We start from the raw sequence: 22,437 nt of genomic DNA, 5'->3' as shown, positions 1-22,437 counted from the left end.
AAGCAAAACTTCTGCAACAAAAAGCCCTTCAGTCACCTGCTATGGTATAGATCAGCTGATAGCACATTTGACCAATCACACACACTGCTCTGCACAACAAGACGAGCAGTTAACCCCAGTTATGGTTAATAAATCCTGCTGGGAACAGGCAGGGAAACATGGATCTGGGGTCTTATTTTTCATGCCAGGTTTATGCCACAGCTGATTTCTTACTCTCCGTTTGCACAATGACTGAGGAGTTTTAATCTGAGGAAGTCATCAACACTAAGTACCCCAACCCAAACCACTGATCGTATAATGTCCAAATGTGTGATTTTGTTACAATCGGGATCAAAAAGAAACCAACACAAAAATTAATTTCTTATTTTGTTGTCAAAAAACAAGCTTGGGTCAGGGTGGAGTAGCTAGGGAACTTTAAGGGTGTTAAAAATAAGGTCCGAGGGCCAGAAACCAACAGATAAACAATAAAATGTTTTCACTATTTACAAAAGTAATTACCATACAATTTCTTTTTGGTTTGTTTTTACAGTGGGTGTGTGTTACCAAATCTCAGGGATTAACTGAAGATAAAGTATCTGAATTTCAGCAGCGGGACCACGCCTCCAAACACGCCTCCTTCTGGTCCTCATCTGTATATGTTCCCCCAGTTCCACAAGCTGTTCGCTCTCGTTTATGTGCCCCACCCTCCCTCCCCTTTTAATTCTTTAACTTCTTCATTTCTATTTTAGTCCATGAGGATCTGCCAGGCCCGGGAGCTGACTTTCTTGCATTCCTTAAAGAACTCATAAAAAATCAGACTTTCACTTTTTTGACTCAGTTTTGAACAAAATCCTTCATTAGTTCAGTCGGACCACAAAGACACGCTGAAAGCTTCAGCCTACAGTTACCATGTTCTTGCAGCCTCTCTGCATCCCTGCACCTCCTTTCACACTTTATTAGATTTCGTGAGCTTCGTATCTCTGGGCACCGATGCCTGCTTTCTTCTGTGAGCAGCTCTTGTTGCTGCTCTTCCTTCCTCTAGATTTCATGTATGTACATGGAGAGAGAGGTACCAGAACAAAGCCATAATACTAAATATGCCTGAACTCTGGTGTCCTGATATTTCCTGATTGACCTTGGGCAGTCAAAGAGCTACTCTTTGCCTCCTGCGGCTCGTGGCCTCAGTGGGTCCGGTTTGTTCCGGCTCAGGTCGACCCCTCAGGGTCTTTGTTATGTTCCTGTGGATATATTGCAGTGTGGACAGTGTCTGTGTGAACACAGAATTTATGTTTGTCATCCCACTCCAAATGCTGGCTGCATTTTGATTCAAGTGATGATCCTGTTATTAGCATGGTAAATAAAGTCTAGTTTTTCAGGGTACCTGAAGATGGTTCAGAATCCTAAAGAACTTGTTCTTCTCTGGATTCAGTCTGGTGTCTCGTGACATCCCAGGCTCACTTCCGTGATGTCAGGGCCCTTTCAGGCTCTCTGTAATCTCTCACAGCACCTTGTTCTAGCTACAAATTTTCATTTATGAGTTGCACTGGATGTTTGCTGTTCTTTTCTCTCTCTGTGTGTTTATACAGCACACATTTAATCATGGTTAATGTTGATCTCTCTTTCATGGTGTATCTTTTGTGTTGTCTCCCTCCTCTCACCCCCACCAGCAGATGCAGCAGATGGCCCCGCCCCTCCCTGAGCCTGGTTATGCTGGAGGTTTCTTCCTGTTAAAAGGGAGTTTTTCCTTCTCACTGTGGCCAAAGTGCTTGCTCATAGGGAGTCTTCTGGTTGTGTGGGGTTTCTCTGTATTATAGTAGGGTTTTTAGCTTAAAATATAAAGCACCTTGAGGGGACTGCTGTTGTCATATGGCACCTTATAAATAAAAGTAAATAAGCTGACCAGATGGATCCTTTTGTGGGATTTTAAAGTCAAGCGAATGTTTGGCATCTGGCCAGTCATACATGCAGGTTAGTCATACTTTGTAAGGGTCTAATTTGGCCTATGGAAACAATTTTAGAGTCAACTCTTTTAGGCCAAAAGTAAAGAAGAGGGAGTTTTAAAAAGAGGCGTAACCGCTGAGGTCACTTCAAAAACTGCTGATCTCATGGGATTTTCCTGGACAACCATCTTTAGAGTTTGGCCCAAAAAAAGAGAAAATATCCAGTTAGTATGAGTTCTCTCAGTGAACATGGTGTGCTGATGACAGAGGAGAATGCCCAGACTGTGGGGTGCTACTCCAGAAACTGAGACTGCAATTCATACAAGCACCAAATTAAGCAACAGAAGATGGGAGGAATTTTGCCTAGTGTGATATCTGCTGCAACATTCAGACAGAAGGGTCATAAATAACATGAATCAACGCTGCCTTTGTGATCAAATGGCTTTGACAAACACCAGATCTCAATCCGATAGAACAGCTTTGGGATACGATGGAAGAGGAGAGTCACAATATGGATGTACAGCCAAGAATTTTGCTGCATCTGCTGAACATATGATTGAGTTGAGAAATTTAAAAAAAAAAGACAAAAAATAGAAGAGAAGAGGTTTAAAAAAATAGAAGAACACAATTCCCTTTAGGGATTGACAGGAAGTTGGGCTCAGGTCTGCCTCTGAGTCATCGTGGCTGACCTTTTCGTCGCAGCTGCACCCCAAGCTGTCTGTTCCTGCAGGTACAACACCAGACGCTGCTGGCCTGGAGACCTCCTCTGGCATGGTGGGTCTGTACGGGGGGGTTCTTAGCAGGTGGTTCAGACTGCCGTGAGTTCCATTATTAGGGGCCGGTTTCAAACCTAGAAGATCTAAGAATGGGACAAATGTGACTGAAATCAGACTTAAGACATCACACGTAAACATCAGCTAACACATTCTTATTGTGGAAAAATATCAGATTTCAAGCTGATGTGCAGCTACACACCGAGACACCGACCTAAACACAGAAATGCAGATGGAAAAAAAGTGAATCCTCACCACACATTACGTTATAAAGCTCGATGTTTTCAAAGGCTGGAACTTTAGTCTTGAATTTAAATGTAGGCCCATACCCAACGAAAATAGTCTGAAAGCAAAAGTTCATCACACGGGTTAGTTTGTTACAACAAATGCAAGAAAATGTTTGATATATCTGATGTTTTTAACGAGAGTTTAAAAAAAGGCTATTCTACATTTGCATACATTTCATTACATAAATAAATAAAGACAGTTGCCTTATATTGTGGACTTTTTCCTCATAAATCTTCCTCATGACTTTAATCTCAAGAATATTTAATTGTTTTTTATAAATTAGTTCCCTGTCTTCTACTTATTATTATTCCTTCTTACATTTCATGTATTTAAGAAGACGATTAAAGTTCCTGTAATGTTTATGAAATGTGCACATACTGTCTTTTTGTTTGTTTGCTTCCAGCTTCCAGTTTGGATTCAGAGATCTTCTCAGTTTTTGGAATATAGGCTAAGATCTTTCCTTTTTGATACAGCAGTTAGTTATAGTTAGGGTTGGATCAGGTGATTCTCACTTATTTACTCTGCATTAGGTCTATGCTTTTGGGGGATTCCCATGATGCATTGAGGATTTCCTCTGCAGTCACCTTTTTCACTCACTTTGTGTTTACACACCTCTCTGCATGTAATTATTACTTATTATTAATCTGTGGCTCTCTTCCACAGGAAGTCTTTCTCCTGTCTTCCTCCCCTCACCCCTAACCAGTACGGCACATGTCTGCGCCCCCCCACCCAGCCTGGTTCTGCTGGAGGTTTTATCTTGTTAAAGGGGAGTTTTTTCTTCCCACTGTTGCCTAAGCAACAACTTGCTCATAGGGGGTCATTTTCTCTGTATTATTGTAGGGTCTTTACCTTATAATAATATTTATAAATATTGAATTGAAATTGAATGTTAAGACAGTCTGAGCTTTAACCTCCTAAGACCTGAACTCTTCCATGGCATAGATTTTTAATTTCTCTTTGATATTTGGACATATTGGGACCTGATGAATGTAAAAACAAAGAATTACCAGATTTTTTTTAACTGATTTTTGTTTCTAAGAAAAATGAGAGCCACATATGAGGACATTCATTTAAAATTTCCATAGAACAGTGGCAGTATAATGTCCTCGTAAGTGGATATCAGGCCCTTGTAGAGCAATATTTAGTATTTTGGTCTAAATAACCCAAAATGTGATGTCCACATATGTGGACGCCAGGTCCGAGGAGGTTAACACCGGTTACAGTGTGTAACCGTGTGTACAGTGTGTGTATGCTGTACCTAGTTGATGTTTTAGAAAGTTGTGCTGGTATTGTGAATACAAAGTGAATCTTGTAAACAGTACCTGCATGCTGTTGATCTTATTGTCATATCCATGATCTCCAGCAAAGCCACAGTGCCTCCTGCCTTCAGGGACTTTCCTGCAATGACAGAGGTATCTTCTCTCATTTGTAACCAAGAGGACAGTGATGTACATTGTTTCTACCATCAGTGGTGCTAAGGTTGGCAACAAAGAAGCAAGCCAAACTGTGTGACAGATATATAAAGATGTTTATTGTTTTTCTAATAATGTCACCTTCTGCTTACATTCATAAATGGACTGATTCTTCTATAGTGCTTCTCTACTCTCCCGGAGTACTCAAAGCACTCTGTACAACATGCCACATTCACACACATTCTCACAATTACTTTCTCTATACTTAGTGCTTTCTAACTACATTCAGACTCCGATGGATGCATCAGAAAGCAACTTGGGGTTAGTATCTTGCCCAAGGATACTTGGCATGCAGAGTGGAGAAGCCAGGGATCAAACTATGAACCTTCTGATCAGTAGGTGACCTGCTCTACCTCCTGAGCTACAGCCACCACAAAATAACTAAGACACATCTCTTTATTTCCCTCAAACCCACTGCTGGAGCAAACTTTAATCATGCAAACCGGATTTTTTTTAAACATCGTTTAACAGGAATTGAATGAAGTATAATCATTTGCTAAACTACATGTGGCTGGTGTAACTGTTGTATCGTAAGTGTCAAAATAGGTTGTCATATGATTTACTGGTTAACAAGCTCAGGCCTGAGAAAAGCAGCCAACACAAATATGCCAAAAAGTAATAGTGCCCATATAATCCCTCTATCATCGCTCTAATCACAACGAAACTTTGTGCAGCCTGACACAAACAAAAATGGTTTGGCTGTGTTGCTGTTTATAGCTAATTTCTCCCTTTTAAAACCAATGTTTGATTTTTCTTTATAACTCAATAATTTTATTATGATATAAAATTAGAGGTGTGGACGCTTGTACAGACAGACTTGCTGAAACAGGCTGTCTTTTACACCACAGCTCTGAGTTCTGTTATTTCTTGTGGCTTTTTATGTGCCGAATCCAAAGATGAGGATTAAAATTAGCTGGCTGTGACTGTTTCCAGGTTATTCAGTTTCTTACAATTTACACCTACATACACTGTTTAGGTAGTTGATTTTAATCATAAATTCTAAGCTTCTTATCTCACTTTGACCTTTCTTCATTGTGTAGCAACTTAGAAAAAGTCTAAACATAGAAGACAGAGAGTTCCTAATCTTCTATATTATTACTGGGCTTCAAGTGCAGCCGATGAGGACAGAGACGTCTTTGGGTGAAGATGGCTCGCTACCAACGGCTGCACTTGTGGCATCTGGCGGAGGCCGATACACTCCATCCCCTCAAAATCCAGCAGAGAGCTCCCCGCGATGGGGTGTTTCTTGCTGTAAGGTTTTGCTTTCCACGTCACCGCTATCTCATCGAGTAGCTCCGGGAAAACAGGCAACACATGCTTCCCCGTCTTTTTCGCCTTCGGCAATTTCTTACCATCAAAACGAGATTTTACAACCTCTGTTTGTATGGCGGGCCACGGGATGTTGAGCATAGCAGCTGCGTGCTTGCACATGTCCTGCATGTCGAGATCCAGGGGAGACGGTGGTGTCGGTTTTTCAACCTCGCCGGTAGCCGAGGGGTTTGCAACCCAGCTGATGCTAGCCAAGGAGGTGGAATCTTCCTCCTGGTCATCAGACAGCAGGAGTTCCGAGTCAACCGACTCATCTCCGTCCTCGTTAGCATCTCCTCCCCAGGTGACTCCAGCATGGGGGAAAAACTCACATTCTCCGTGTGCCTCCAGCGACGGGAAAGCGGTCGCGATGGGCTGAGGGTCTGCCTCTGCCCAGCTTGGCCCTGGCGTTGCGGCCAAATCATCGGGCATCTCGATTTCTTGCGCCGCAGCAGCCTCACACAGCAAAGGGTTGCCACCCGACAGGTTAGCCGGTGAGCTAGCCTGCGGCGGAGTAGTTTGCGTGGGAATGCCGCACAGTGGATACAGTCGTGTGCGGGTGTCAAGGCAGCCTGAGCGTGAGAGAAGCCTAGGCATGCCGCACACACGGGGTGTGTATCCCAGGCAGAAATCGTCTTGCTGCAATGACAAAGTTTTGCAACTTCGTTGTCAGTCGTAGCCATGGTTAGCTAGAGGGTTGCGCACGTTAGTGAGACCGACACTGAGTGTGGAGAATATTGCCTTTCCTCAGCTAGCAGGGGGTGAAAAGTAGTGCTACTTTTCTACAGGTATTGCTACCTAATGTGTAAAACCGCTAGCGCCAAAGGGTATTGCTACCTGATGGTGAAGCTAGTGGTACCTTTATTAGCAAAGTGTTGCTACTTCGCTTTGGGAAAATATTGCTACTTCCCAGGGTGAAAGTATTGCTGCTTGACACCAGCACTAGCTACAGAACAGTATTGCTACTGCTTATATGCTAGTGGACAACTGAAATGCTGGGAACAAAGCGCCCAGTGACCGAGTTGTGCACTCAAGTCTGTGGACAGTTTAGCTTAGCACCCAATAGCACAGTTGTCTTACAGGCTTCTGTGAGAAGCGAGAAGAGGTTTTTGAATGACATCTGATGCTATGTCAGCCTATTATATAGGGAGGCACTAGCCCCTCCTGACATGGGCGTCACTTAGCCAGCCTGTAAGGGCTGGCGTAATGGTATTTGAGCTTCTGATGAGGTCACGCAGGAGGCGTTCCCCGCAGTGAGACACTCACTCATGCTACTCAGAGAACCGGGGTTATATACATAACCTTAAGTTTTCTCCAAGCACGACATCCCAGTGTATTTCAGACCCAGCAACACACTCAGACAGAAACTGGTTCACCCGAAAGACAAAACTCCTTAACACAGACTTAACAACGTGGTGTATGCTGTACAGTGCAGCGAGGAATGCCCAGACCTCTACATTGGAGAGACCAAACAGCCACTTCACAAGCGCATGGCACAACATAGAAGAGCCACCTCCACGAGACAAGACTCAGCAGTCCATCTGCATCTAAAGGTCAAAGGTCACTCTTTCAAGGATGCCAATGTTCACATCTTGGACAGAGAGGACAGATGGTTTGAAAGAGGAGTGAAAGAAGCCATTTATGTCCACTGTGAGCGACCATCTTTGAACAGAGGTGGTGGTTTACGACACCAACTGTCTGCCATCTATAATCCAGTTTTGAGATCTATTCCCAGACACCTTAACGCCCACTCACATCCTGGGCCATCTGACCTCAGGAAATCACATGATAGGGTGGGGCCAGGTTTCACAATGAGCTCACCCGAAACCCTGGCTGATTGTGACCCACACCCGTTTTCACACGTTGGCTCATGTGATTAGGTAGAGGATCATCAGGGGGTCCTTTTGTCCCTCTTTGGGGGGAAACTCCCACTGGGTTTTAATCTGGGACTCTCCACCATTTGACCTTAGAACTGAAGAAGCTTCTCGGATGAGAGGTGAAACGTCTTCAAGCAACTTAAAGAAGTCCAGACGCTTTTCTTTCCAAGCTCCTTAGACTACGATGACCTGGATGACTGAGAACCTTCACAGACATATGTCCATTAAAACAGTACTCCCAGTTATATACTCAAGTGTGTGTGTTTGGGGGGGGGGGGGGTTGAAGCCACAGGCACGTCAAAAATGTAAATGACAAGATGATGGGGGAAACGAGACAAACATCGTTTCATTTGGTGTGAACAGTTTTTGGTTTGAGATTTACAGACACTAAAGTATATGTGCCTGCACTCGTGTGTGTGTATGAGAGTGTGTGTTAGCGCTGTACCTCTGCTTACACTGCAGTGCCAACGATTAGCCCGCTCTGCCTATCAGAGCTGCACACAAACCTCAGAGATCTCTTTCATTTAGCAGCCATGTGTGAGACAAAGTGGCCATCCTGCAGTGTACCACAGCTCAACGTTAGGTGGCGTTACAGACGAGACCAATGCAAGTACACACACACACACACACACACACACAGTTAGCTGCTGTGGTTTGTTTTCACTTTCACTCAGGATGACTTCATCGTTTTCTTTGTCACTGGATCGCTGCAGTAAGACTTTTCACCGCTCTGTATCAAACGCCTGTCACAGTTCATTTTAGAGTCTCATTAAACTTTCAGCAGCTGCTCTTTTGAAAAATACAAGCGTATTTTTTTTCTTTACCGTGTGCGTGTGATTCGGGACGCCACATCGTATAGCTTTTCAGCACCGCATGTGTTAATGATGCGTTGATAGCAGCACACGTTGGCATAAAATGTGTTTTTAAGTGATCCAAGATGTGCAGTAAAAGCCTCAGCGCTGGGTGGGCTGAAAACACCACATCAACACCAACTGTACGCGACGTTAGAGCAGCTTTTTGGATAGCAGGAGCAGCAGCAAATTCAAACTAAATGAAAACTCCTTTAATGTAAGCAGGCTGCTTGATTTTGCTTGGTCTCTCTCCAGTTACTGGCAGACAGATCCACAACACACCTTAACTACTTGTGCCTAGGTTGATATTCTCACAATCTTTTAGACATGTGGTTTTCAAACCTGCACGCAAGCCACAAAAGTCCTTAATCACCACGAATATTCATAACTGCACAAAACAGCATCTGTAGCATCTCACTGGTCAACTATTCTTTTCACTTTGCTGTCATTTAACCATTTAACTGCCCATCTGTGTTACCTGGACCTGCACCACTAAAGCATACCATGTTTAAATATCCTTTTTTACCATAATATGGACCAAATAAACATTTTAGTTTTATTTTGGATGCTTATATTATCTTGCTTTGCACACAGAAACAGTTATTTCACAAAAAACTACCAACCCCTCCCGAGTCGGTTGTCTATCCTTTTTGCTTGATAAAGGCCTGCTGTCACTCCAGCCCATTCGTCTTAGGAGAATCTCTCAAGCTCCTCCAGATTTGATGGTCTTCTGGCATCAAATCTGTTGGTGTTCAGTTCACCCCACTGTGGGATTCTCAGTGGGATTCGAGGGCTTTGTGCAGGTCAGTCATTAACATTCACTTTGGTCTTCTGGAGATCTGGAGTTCTTTACTATGAGGACCCAGATTACTTTCTTTATCTTGACCAGATTCCCAGTCCAGAAAACAGTAAAGCATCTCCACAGCATAATACTCCCACCATCATATCTCACTGTGGGGGCGGTGCTCTTTAGTTGTACTCCCTACTTTCTCCAAACACAAGCAACATCTCTGTGGCCAAAGAGCTCTAGTATTGTCTCATCTGACCAAAGGACATGCTTCCAATATGCATAATCTTTTTTCCAGGTTCTTCAGGGCACACTTCAGTCTGGCTTGATGGTGTCTCTTCTGCAGTTTTGCTTACTCTGCAACCTCACAGTCCATTCGTTCGTGGCTCAAGAGTTGGCAGTTCGCCTTGTGATCGGAAGGTTGCCGGTTCGAGCCCCAGCTCGGACAGTCTCGGTCGTTGTGTCTTTGGGCAAGACACTTCACCTACCGCCTACTGGTGTTGGCCAGAGGGGCCGATAGCGCCATATGGCAGCCTCGCTTCTGTCAGTCTGCCCCAGGGCAGCTGTGGCTACAACTGTAGCTGCCTCCACCAGTGTGTGAATGTGAGAGTGAATGAATAGTGGAATTGTAAAGCGCTTCGAGGGTCTCGAAAAGCGCTATATAAATGCAATCCATTATTATTATTCCTGCTCAGGATTCCAGTGATTGTCTTCTATGAGGCTACAATTCCCGACTTGGCTAAGTCATTCCCGAGTGTCTTGGCAGTTGTTCTGGGGTCATCAGACACCTCGTTGAAATCTTTGCTTCTTACCTCTATCAGGCTTGTTCTGTATTGTGTGGCTTGATGATACTTCTTACTCCAGTTCTTGACACTTGTGATAACTTTGTATCTCCATCTTCTGCTTAGTGATCAACAATTCCTTTTTCCCGACTCTAAATATTTTTCCTTGGCTTGTGTCATGATGCTTTCACAGGTGCTCAAACACTTGCTGATTTTTATATACTGTGTGTAAATTGGAAGATGACCCTCAGTTTTAACTTGATTTTACAAGCTGAGTCTTACAAAGCACATCATTGCACAGCTCTGTTTTTCAAGTGGCTAATAATAACCAGCCTGGTCACTTTTTTCCTGAAATAATTCTGTTATTGTGTGTAAATAGAAATAATTCATGCTTTCAAAAGAAAACATATCTAATAATGCTTTGTTAAAAATCTGTTGCTCTTTTGTAAATTGGGACATTTTTGATACACACTTTAAATTTAATAGAGGCACTAATAATTTGTCCTCATGTGGATCCATTTATATACAATCTATGGGTAATAACATTTTGTTTTATGTGCTCTACAGCAAATAACTACCGTGGGAAATAAGCATTAAAACCGTGGAGAAGGATTTCTGCCCAAACTATCACCTGGATGACATCTGACAAAGAAACAGTTTTGAGGAGGACCTTCTTCATGATTTCCACGCAGGTTTAGGGAGATTTATCCTCACAGTTCTGAGTATGTGATTACTGTGTGCCCTGACTCAACTGAGAGAACTGATAAAGTCAGATTTAAACCCTGAGCTGAAGTTCCACGTGTCCTATGTCAGGTGGGGTGTCATGTGAAACGGTATCTGCCCACAGGAGCACGGACACAGTTCTCATCCCATATCTTGCCTAAAGATGTCTGATCAAACAAGATTTATCAACCGTATCATCCCATTTTATCTGATGCTCTGTAGGTTTTATTCTAAAATATTAACTGCTCTTTTATTAAACTCCTCGTGATACTTCCTGCTTTACTTCGACCGTCTCCTGTCCTGTGCAGCTTGTTCAGTTTTGCTTCCCCTGTCTTGTGAGTTAGATCTTGTCCATCTGTGTTTCCCAGGTCTCACCTCTCTGCATACTGTTTGTGTCTCCCTCATTGCTGCTGCAAGGTATTTAGTGAGTCCAGCAGTAAAGCTGTTTGTGAGTTTTGGATCCTGCCACGCCTCACACAGCGTTTTATGACGTTACGTAGATTTTCGCTGCTCATTATATTCTCATTAAAAAATGTCCATCAGCCTAAAACAAGCTGCGTATGTCAAATTGATCCAATTGTGTTTTCAGGATAAGAGTCAGGAAAAACAATCTTCCTGTTAGAGCCTAAGTGTTCAAGTTTGCCTCATGTGTACTGTATGAGTATTTCATGTTTAAGTGTTCCTCTTGTACCTGGCAACGTGCCACTTCCTGTCCACCAGGAGATGGACATCTTCAATGCGTTGATTGTTGGCGTAGTGCAGTCTCTTTGGCAGGTGCTGCTTCAAGTACGGTTTGAAGTGCTGGTCTGCTTTCTTACACTACAAGAAAACAATATGAGCAGAGAGCTGACTGACACATCACGTCTATTTCATGTTTCTTTCTTTGCATCATTTTTATCTTTTACAATACTGCACATGCTTTTCTGTCTCCACACAGCTTACATGTTCCTATATTATTTTAAAAACAGCACTTACCGTTAGATCGGCCACAACAGCTTTGGGGTCATCTGAAAAACAACAATGAACAGAAGTGAAAAGCATTGCAAAGTAATAATAATCATTTCAAGTGCATACTGTGTCAGACTGGTGACCCGTCCAAGGTGTGCACCACCTGCCTGCCTACAAACCCCCCCATCTCTTTAAGCTCTGACACAGATACAGGCAGCCACTTAGAATCGGGGTAGGATGGGAAAGATTTATATTATATCTATATATACCTGTAACTGTCATTAACACAATTCAACATTATGATGGTTCAACATTATGACTCCATAATAAAACTCTTATTCTGATGCTTAAAACTCCACAGACGAAGAGTAACAATTGTAGCTGACTGGAGTTGGGCCGTTTGTAATTTCTATACAGAGTCCGCTTGTTCAAACACAGGAAAGTACGGGGACAACATGTGAGAGCAAACACATCATTAGCATTAACATGGAACCTTTTCATGCTATATAATGTGCACATATACAAGCCTAAAAGCTCTCAGCCCCCACCAGCTCTCTAACTTGTTGCTCCTGCTGCCCGGTGTCACCGTCACTCTGTCAGTAATTATTGAAGAGAATTCCTTTTTTGGGGGAAAATCACATAATAAACCAAATGCAGAGACATTATTTGGATATAAAGGCTTTATTTAAAAATACTGGCGCTACCCCTCAGCTTCCAAGTAGATGCGCCTATGATATCATTTTGAAAATCCTACGTGACTTCTTTCTTGAGTTATTGTGTTCACAAAGTTGGTGAGAATACAAAACTATGAACTATGAAAACTCCATAAACTGTAGAAATGACTAAATACGGCGTTATCTAGCCTTTAAATGTGACAGTATGCATTTACCGGGACTCCTAAGTCTTTCATTTATTTGGTTCTGGATTTTGTGCCGCTGTTCAGACAGACTGGGAAACCTCTGCTGTACACACGGTAACTCCTGTTTTCACTCGGGCTTCACTCCGGTTCAGTTTTGATTTACTCCAAATATCATCAAAGTCCCTTTCATTCCTTTCATTCCTCATAACTGGCAGGCGAGTGTCAGATGTCGGACGGGTGAAGCTGTAGCAGCAGATAAGGAATGATAAGTGAAGAAGATAGAGACGTGACTGGGAGAAAAAGCCATCCGTCTACTCTTGGAACTGGCACAGTGGCACCAGAGCTGTAGATGAGGGGAGGAGAAGTGGGTCCTCTCTGGGTGTTGGAGACGAGGGGATCTCTGTGGGTCTCTGCCTGTTCCAAACTGACGTCTGGCAGCACTCTCAGGAGGGTGTGCTTCTAAGACACTGAGTCTTTTCATCATGCTTTCCAATGTGGATCTTAAGCCAGCGCATCCTTTGCACTCTTAGGCAAAACTGCTGCGCCTCGATGGCAACAAACTGACTTCTTCTGTCACAAAGTTGTTGGACATAAAGTTGTTTTTGAGTCCACTCCTTTTCCTGTGCTGATGGCGACGAACAAGAAGTAGTAGTGTTATTTATGTAACATGTAAAAACGTGGTTTTTTATTATAATGATTTTTACACCAGACTGGACGTTTTGATCTTGGTTTGTGAAAACTTCCATTCTTCCAATGAGGAGTAAAAAGAATGCATAAGAGAAGATATGCAAAAGCAAACATTTGTTTGACCCGTTGGTCTACTCTACAAATGTACATGCTCATAGTGTCAACACCAGTCTGCTGTAGAGATGACCGACATCAGTAAGGAGAACTCCTCACAGATCCAATGAGGCCAAGTGAAAAATTAGCCCATTAGATTCAAAGGCCTTTTACAAGCCTGGTAATTAAAGTGTCCCTGTGAACTGTATGCTAGCACTATAAGGAAAGATGATCCTGACAAACTGCAAAAGTAAGCAACAACAAGCAGTAAATGGGAAAAGCAACAATTGCTCATTTTAACTCAGTAGTCAGAAGTATTAAAACATTGCTAGAAAAAAACAAATGCACAAATAAAAAAATTGTTTTTTAAAAACATATATACATTGCATATTCAGTCCCGATCAAAAGTTTAAAACCACTTAAAAAATGTCTAAAAAAAATCATATTTTGCATGTTTGGATCTTAACAAGGTTCCAAGTAGAGTTTCAACATGCAACAAGAAGAAATGAGAGTGAGACAGAACAAAGCTTAAACTGAAACAGGCTGTTTTACAGCTAAACTTGACAACCACATGCTTTTAAAAGGCCAAATCTGTGCAAAAATGTGGATTCATTGTCATTTTCAGTCAGGTAGTCACACTGTCATGATGTTCTGATGGCAAAAGCAAAAAAAAAAGTTCCTGTTTTGAACGTGGTCGGGTTGCTGTTGAAAGGCATAAGCGGGGTCTCTTGTGGCACGCCATCGCTGCTGAGGTGGGACGCAGTAAGACGGTCATTTGGAATTTCTTAAATGATCCTGAGGGTTATGGAACAAAACGTCAAGTGGAAGACCCCAAAAATGTCACCAGCACTGAGCCAGAGGATCAGTGCTGTCCATCAAGACACTGGACGATCCTCGACCCAAATTAAGGCCGTTACTGGTTCCAACTGCAGCCCCATAACCATCAGACGGCATCTGAGACTGAAGGGCTTCAAAGGCCTCGTCTCCTTGGACGCCACAGAACCGACCGTTTGCACAAAACATGGAACATGAAAGGTGGAAAAAAGTTTTATTCTCTGATGAGAAAAAATGTAACCTTGATGGTCCTGATGGTTTCCAACGTTACAGCAGATCCCACCTGAGATGTTTTCTACGCCCCACAGTGGAGGGGAGGCCACAATGGTCTGGGTTGTTTTTTCCTTTAGTGGAACAATGGAGCTTCAGGAGGTGCAGGGGCGTCAAACAGCTGCTGGCTATGTCCAGATGTTGCAGAGAGCATCCCTCATAACTGAGGGCCCTCGTCTGTGTGGTAACCACTGGGTTTATCAACAGGTCAACGCTACAGTACACAACGCCCGCAAGACAAGGGACTTCTTCCAGGAGAATAACATCACTGTTTTGGACCATCCTGCGTGTTCCCCTGATCTAAATCCAACTAAGAACCTTTGGGATGGATGGCAAGGGAAGTTTACAGAAATGGACAACAGTTCCAGCCAGTAGACGCCCTTCGTGCGTCCGTCTTCACAACTTGGAGAAATGTTCCCACTCACCTCACGGAGATGCTTGCATCAAGCACGCTGCAATGAATTTTTGAAGTGATCAACAATAACGGTGGAGCTGCCCATTACTGAGTTCATGTTTGGAACTTTGATTTCTGTTTTGAAATCACACTGAGGATGTAGAGGTCTAAAAAACTCATTCAGATCCTCTGTATCAAATATACAGTTACATGGTTCATGTCATTCTACAGCTAAGAAAAATACAAAAGTTGTTTTAAAGCTTTGTTTTGATGCTAAAAATATTTTCTGTCCATGACTGTCTCTGAGAGGACAATAGACTCTGTAGAGGGATGCTTGTGACGGGGTTGAAAATAGTGGTCTGTGTGGGCTGGGAGAGCATGGCCGCTCATTAAATGTGAAGCATGTTAACGGTTTGTCAGTTCTCTCCTACCTCTCAGTTGTTTGCCTTGTATTTTTTTTTTTTTAAGGTGAAGAAAGATGCCCAACGGATTTACTTTACCAAATGGACCATCCCAGCCTTGCCGTAATGGTCCATTTGATTTACCTTTTATTGTTTATTTTATTTTATTTTTTTTATTTTTACTTGCTAGATACGGGACAGGGGAAAAGAAAAGGGAGAAAGAAAGAGGGGGGAAAAAAAAAAAAACAGCGGAGAAGAGGGACGGGGATAAAGGGCAAAAAACAAAAACCAACAAAATAAGCAGACAAAAAAAAGTTGTTTGCCTTGTAAATAAGTGGATATTAATGGATTAGTGGATCAAGTACTGCCGAAAGTAACGACTGTGATTGTTGCAGCTATGACTGTAAACTTTGCATGCTATCAGCACATGAGGATTGCCCATAGTTGTAAGCCCAGCATCAAAGCTTTGGGTCTGTCTTGTACAGTGTTTAGAACAGAGCCCCACATATTCACATATTTATGGTGTTTTTCTTTAGGGTACAGTACACACACACACACACACACACACGCACACACATGCACGCACACACACACGCACACACACACGCACACACACGCGCGCGCACACACACACACAGCAATAATCAGTTCACATTTAAATGTTGATTTTACTTCTTTGCATAAAAATATTAGTTCAGTTTTATTCTTTCATGTTCAGAAACAACAACCACAGAGTGCAAGCATCACCTTCTATCTTGCTTGTTCAGTGTGCACAACCTTTCCTTTTTCTATAATTTTTTTAATGACAGAATTGATGAGAAAATGTAAAATGCATGAATATGCAGGCTGTAAATGAATGAGCGTTCATAATCACTGCTGCACAACGAAAAACCAAAACGACCATTACGTCAGTCAGAGGTGATGAATGTTTTATTATTGCCCCGCCCTATCCCACAGTGTTATTTGATACTATTAATAGCATTACTTTCTGATGATGACTATAAAACATTTCTCAGTGACTTCCTAACATAATGTGATAGACGAGTCCAAAGTCCTCCATCGATCCCATCAGGACTAGCATTGGTCCATCGTTGCCGTCTATTATCAGCTATTAACAGCTCACTGAAGCAAGGCTGTGTTCTTTATTATGATCAGGTAACTCGTTCACTAAAGTAACGTATCTTTACGTCAGCTAATTTTCTGCAATTGCCATTTGTTAGCAAATTATTAGAAAAAGTGGAGGAAAGTCAACTGGTAAGTGGACTGGTTCTTACATAGCACGTTTTTACTCTGAGTACTCAAAGCGCTTTACACAACTTGCCTCATTCACCGATTCACACAAGCACTTTGTTCTGTTTAACATTCACACACAATCACACTCTGACGGATGCATCAGAGCAACGAGGGGCGAGTATCTTGCTATTTTGGAATACAGACTGGAGCAGTCGGGGATTGAACCACCAACCTTCCAATTAGCAGATGACCTGGTCCACCATCTAAGCTACAACCACCCCAGTTCAGATCTTTATTATACAAATTGCAGAGTTCTGTTCCTTTTCAATATAGTTTTCAAAGTCAACACTCCACTAAGACCACTCTTTTGAAGGAATGCAAGGTTTGACGTCTTTGGTGCTGAGAACTGTTCTATACTTCATCTACTTCACCTGAGTGCCGCCTTTGACACTTTTACGTAGGAAGCATACGCTTCTGGATGGTATTGCTGACTCTGCTTCCTATTTATATGATAGGACCTTCTTTGAACCCCTAACGGTGCGTTCACACCGAACGTGATAGACGCCCCTAGCTGGTCGCGTGCACATTTGCACCTCGACGCACGATTGGTCGCACTTCAAAATATGCAATTTTCATGCGCGTGAAGCGGAAATGTGGGAGGAAGTAGTGCCAGACGGTATGTTTGCAAGATGGCAGCTGTTGATCGTTTGCAGAAAGAGTCTCTCTTCTCTATTTACTGTGGAGTGCAGAGCAGTGGCGTAAAGGACGTCCTCGCCGTACCTGGGTCCATCAGGTCCTCCAGACGTGTGAGCAGTTTGGTGAGTTTCACCACTTGCTCCAAGAGCTGCGTCTGGATGACGGCCGCTTTCAACGGTACCACCGTCTTTCCCTCGCCCAGTTTGAGGAGCTGCTGTCCTGCGTCGGTCCAAGCATCGCCCGCCTAAACACCAACTACAGGCGCTCAATCCCACCTGCAGAGCGCCTGTCCATCTGCATGCGGTTAGTTAAAGTGTTTAATACGCTAGTCCTTTATTGATACCTGCTCATTTGAAGTCCCAGCGACGTCCCCACAACGGCTCTTTTAAGAGCCACCCACAAACCTCTAAAGAGCGTTCCTGCCTTTTTTTAAAAAATATTCTTAATAAATGGAGCTTGCCTCCAAAATAAACTAACCTCTCTTTATTCTCTTAAATAATTGGTCTTCACTATGTTCCTATATAGCAGTATATTTTGTCATTAGTATAATATGAAATAAATTCTACATGTGTCAAGTTGTGTGCCAATATTTGCTGTGTAGTAGAACTGAGACATTAGTCATTACAAAAATTTATTTGAAATAATATTAAAATTCTCGGTAGAGAAAGCAGCTGGTGTCGTTCTGCTCCGGGTGGTTGGCTACGGCGTTGATGAGCCTTTCCTCCATATTGAATGAAGAATGAAGGGCTTTGGCTGGACCCGCCCCTTTGAACTAGGTCAGAGCCACGTCACCAGGCTCCTGATTGGTTGTCGTGGCGCGACTTGAAGCTGGAGTTCAGATTTTTCCAACTCGAGCGGTAGATGCGATACGCGCGAACTGCCGCGCGTATTTTTATTCGCGACGCAAATCTGCTTCTGAATTTTCACGGGACCCCCAGTCGCGCTTCATCGCGCTCCTCCATTGACTTTACATGTAAACCTGACGCTCTGGTCGCGTCTATCATGTTCGGTGTGTACGCACCGTAACACTGCCTCTCAACCTGTGGGGTTCCACAAGCTTCAATTCTAGGTCCATTGTTATTTTCTTTCTGCATTCTCCCTTTAGCTCTCAACCTAATTAAATACATTTACAACAGTCACTTTAGGGAGATATATATTGTAAGCTGGCCTTATTCAATCTTTTTCTGACATTCTGAAAATTTCTTATAATTTTTTTGAAAACTGACATTCAGCTCTAGATGTCTTTTAAGCGTCACCAGTTGGGCAGGCTGTGCACCCTACTCCATCATTTAACCTGGATACGTGACTGGACCTTTAGCATTGACCTCGTTCTAAATGTAAACAAAGCTGAGACCATGATTACAGCTCTGCTGTACAGCTTTAGTGAAGGTTACAAATGATCTTCTTATGGCCTCTGACAGTGGACTCATCTCTGTGCTTGTCCTGCTAGACCTCAGTGCAGCGTTCCATACTGTCGACCATAATATCCTATTAGAGCGATTAGAACATGCTGTAGGTATTACAGGTACTGCACTGCAGTGGTTTGTATCATATCTATCTAATAGACTCCAATTTGTTCATGTAAATGGAGAGTCTTCTTCACATGCTGAGGTTAATTATGGAGTTCCACAGGGTTCAGTGCTAGGACCAATTCTATTTACATTATACATGCTTCCCCTAGGTAACATCATTAGAAGACATAGCATAAATTTTCACTGCTATGCAGATGATACGCAGCTCTATCTATCCATGAAGCCAGGTAACACACACCAATTAGTTAAACTGCAGGAATGTCTTAAAGACATAAAGACCTGGATGGCCGCTAACTTCCTGCTTCTTAATTCAGATAAAACTGAGGTTATTGTACTCGGCCCTGAAAATCTTAGAAATATGGTATCTAAGCAGATTCTTACTCTGGATGGCATTACCTTGGCCTCCAGTAATGCTGTGAGGAACCTTGGAGTCATTTTTGACCAGGACATGTCCTTCAAGGCACATATTAAACAAATATGTAAGACTGCTTTCTTCCATTTGCGCAACATCTCTAAAATTAGAAATATCCTGTCTCAGAGTGATGCTGAAAAACTAGTTCATGCCTTCATTACTTCCAGGCTGGACTACTGTAACTCATTATTATCAGGATGTCCTAAAAACTCCCTGAAAAGTCTTCAGTTAATCCAAAATGCTGCAGCAAGAGTACTGACAGGGACTAGAAAGAGAGAGCATATTTCTCCTGTTTTGGCTTCCCTTCATTGGCTTCCTGTTAAATCCAGAATTGAATTCAAAATCCTGCTCCTCACATACAAGGTCTTAAATAATCAGGCCCCATCTTATCTTAATGACCTTGTAGTACCATATCACCCTATTAGAGCACTTCGCTCTCGCTCTGCAGGCTTACTTGTTGTTCCTAGAGTATTTAAAAGTAGAATGGGAGGGAGAGCCTTCAGTTTTCAGGCCCCTCTTCTGTGGAACCAGCTTCCAGTTTGGATTCAGGAGACAGACACTATCTCTACTTTCAAGGTTAGGCTTAAAACTTTCCTTTTTGCTAAAGCATATAGTTAGGGCTGGACCAGGTGACCCTGAATCCTCCCTTAGTTATGCTGCAATAGACGTAGGCTGCCGGGGATTCCCATGATGCATTGAGTTTTTCCTTTCCAGTCACCTTCTCACTCACTATGTGTTAATAGACCTCTCTGCATCGAATCATATCTGTTATTAATCTCTGTCTCTCTTCCACAGCATGTCTTTCATCCTGTTTTCCTTCTTTCACCCCAACCGGTCGCAGCAGATGGCCGCCCCTCCCTGAGCCTGGTTCTGCCGGAGGTTTCTTCCTGTTAAAAGGGAGTTTTTCCTTCCCACTGTCGCCAAAGTGCTTGCTCATAGGGGGTCATATGATATGATTGTTGGGTTTTTCTCTGTATTTATTATTGTGCTATCTACTGTACAATATAAAGCGCCTTGAGGCGACTTTTGTTGTGATTTGGCGCTATATAAATAAAACTGAATTGAATTGAATTGAATTGCTGTATCATGAAATCATTCGGGCTCTTGCTTCTTCTTGCTGAACTTTTATTCCTCTCTGGGCTAAAATCTTTCTCTCGTTCCCATTTCCTTCATTTAAGGAACATTTCTAAACTACGACACATGGTCTCCGCGGCTGAACTGGAGAAAATAATTCTTGCATTTGTGTCATCGTGCTTAGATTACTGTAATGTCCTGTTGACCTGCCCAGATAAATCATTTCTTTCACGTTTCCGAGCAATATTAAAAGCTGCAGCCAGACTATTAACACGTTCTAGTAGCAAACCTACATTACTCCTATTTTATATTCTTTACATTGGCTCCCTGAAGATTCGTTATAAAATTCTTGTACTTACATACGGCGCACTAAACGGCTCAAGGCTGCCTACTACACAAACTGCTGCTCGCACTGTTTGATCACAGGCTCAGAATTAGTTAGTTGGGGAACAGAGACGTCCAGTCTGTGGCACTAACACTGTGGAACGGTCTCCTGTGACAGCTCAGTTTAGCTGACTCTGTCTTTCAAAGCAGATCTAAACCTCCTTGTTTAAACAGACTTGGACTGATTGGAACTTCTTACTTAACTACTTTTTACTTTTTTTCTGTGTCTCAACTGGATGTTACCTTCATTTTCATCTTTATTTTACTCTACTTTGATGTTCAGCACTTTGTGACTCCTAGCCTGTGCAGAGTACTTTCTAAATAAACTTTACTCACTTATTCACTAAGAGAGACTGCGTACATTCCCAGTGAGATCACATGAGACACTTATTTCTCGACCACAGTTATTTTTTCATGTTTGCTGACCAAAAATACAAAGTGAGAATAAGAGTGAAAAGAAACTCTAAAATAAACAGGGGGAAACACACCAAAGACACCAACTGGACTTCTTACATTTCCTGTTGTTGGGCTGTCTGGAGCGTATTCTGCCTAGGGCCCCAGGGACGAGGATGATGTCATCAACGCTGGTCATATAGTTACTGAGGAACTCGGTGCGATCGCAGTGGGCCTCTTCCATACCTGTGAACATATGGGAATGTGAGCAGCTGAAGCCAAAAACCAAGTTCATGCTCCAATAGCTCATTCTAGTTTGGGTCTGAAACTTGGTGGAAACTTACCTGCCCTGTTTATTATTGTCACCATACATATATCAGCTGTAGCTACGTGATATAACATTTAATGTAGGAAACTTTAGTGTGTTGGTCAGAGTGAAACGTTAAGATCAGCTGATCTAATTGCTAGGTCCCATCAGCTGATGGCTTTTAATGTCCTCTAGACGTCTAATTAGCTATGAGCGAAATAATTATTTGACCCCTGCTGAGTTTGTAAGTTTTGTAAACTAACATAAAAATTAGAGACTGTTCATTTCTTTGTAAGTGATCAATTACAAATGCAGGAGAGGAACACACAATCACTTCTTCCACTTGTATACGCTGCGCTATTTAAGCTGCTTTAGCCTGTCTGCAGTTGCTGAGCAACTTCCTCCTTCAATCGTCAAGTATGAATTGAATACAGTATGTACTGCTCGTTCACTGTGGCTTACACACAGCAAGCAGAAAATCGGGCAAAAGTGTTGAGTTAGTGTGTATCCACTGTTACTTCATTTCCTCACAAGAACTAATGTGAATGATCACTGAAGAGTTCAGATCTTCTGCTGGTTATCTGTTTCAGGTGATTACACAAACTGTTTTAATGTGTATCATCTGTGTTCACTTGACCTTCCCTGTGTGTATTTAATCTGTGTTCCACCCTCAGCCCTGTGTCTTAGTCACTGGTAGTCACACAACTGGAATGAAGCAATGTTATTCTGTATAAGCCGCTTCTGCTTCACAGATGCTGCTGTGCGTGCTGAACATGCCTGCAGTCCTCAAGCATGTAATACCTCTGCACACACCTGTGCTGTTGTGTGTGTGTGTGTCCGTACCGTGATCCCCGACCAGGATGATGTTGACACAGCGGTGCAGTTTCATCTGCTTGAGTCCATCCATGAGCTGGCCGATAATTCTGTCAATCATCCTCAGAGAGCTGTTCAGCTAGAGCACACAGAGCGAGTCATCCTCCAGACAAACATTTTGGATGTTCCTTTACTGCGTGCTTTCCACAAGCATGCCACAAGAAGTTTGTGCAGATACAGAGTACTTACATCAGTGCTCATGGGCCCCATTTTGTGTCCGTATGTGTCCGGCTGCTCAGAGTGCATGGCGTAAACATAAGGCCTGCA

General features: G+C 42.8%; 1 protein-coding gene across 1 annotated transcript in view; it reads right to left on the bottom strand.

Moving 5' to 3' along the window:
* enpp2 (ectonucleotide pyrophosphatase/phosphodiesterase 2) overlaps positions 1-22,437 on the bottom strand; it is a 55,727-nt gene that overhangs the window by 4,949 nt on the left and 28,341 nt on the right. Inside the window, exons 11-18 of the mRNA XM_063486354.1 lie at positions 22,360-22,432; positions 22,141-22,249; positions 21,111-21,236; positions 11,756-11,787; positions 11,472-11,599; positions 4,303-4,378; positions 2,948-3,035; positions 2,609-2,778 (exon numbers count right to left, since the gene is read on the bottom strand). Of these exons, the coding sequence (XP_063342424.1) occupies positions 2,609-2,778; positions 2,948-3,035; positions 4,303-4,378; positions 11,472-11,599; positions 11,756-11,787; positions 21,111-21,236; positions 22,141-22,249; positions 22,360-22,432 (802 nt within the window). The remainder of the gene's footprint in view (positions 1-2,608; positions 2,779-2,947; positions 3,036-4,302; positions 4,379-11,471; positions 11,600-11,755; positions 11,788-21,110; positions 21,237-22,140; positions 22,250-22,359; positions 22,433-22,437) is intronic.

The sequence above is a fragment of the Pelmatolapia mariae genome, linkage group LG10_11 (assembly GCF_036321145.2).
Source record: "Pelmatolapia mariae isolate MD_Pm_ZW linkage group LG10_11, Pm_UMD_F_2, whole genome shotgun sequence".
NCBI lineage: Eukaryota > Metazoa > Chordata > Actinopteri > Cichliformes > Cichlidae > Pelmatolapia > Pelmatolapia mariae.
Note: the sequence above shows the minus strand (reverse complement) of the source record. Positions and strands in the feature narration are given on the sequence as shown.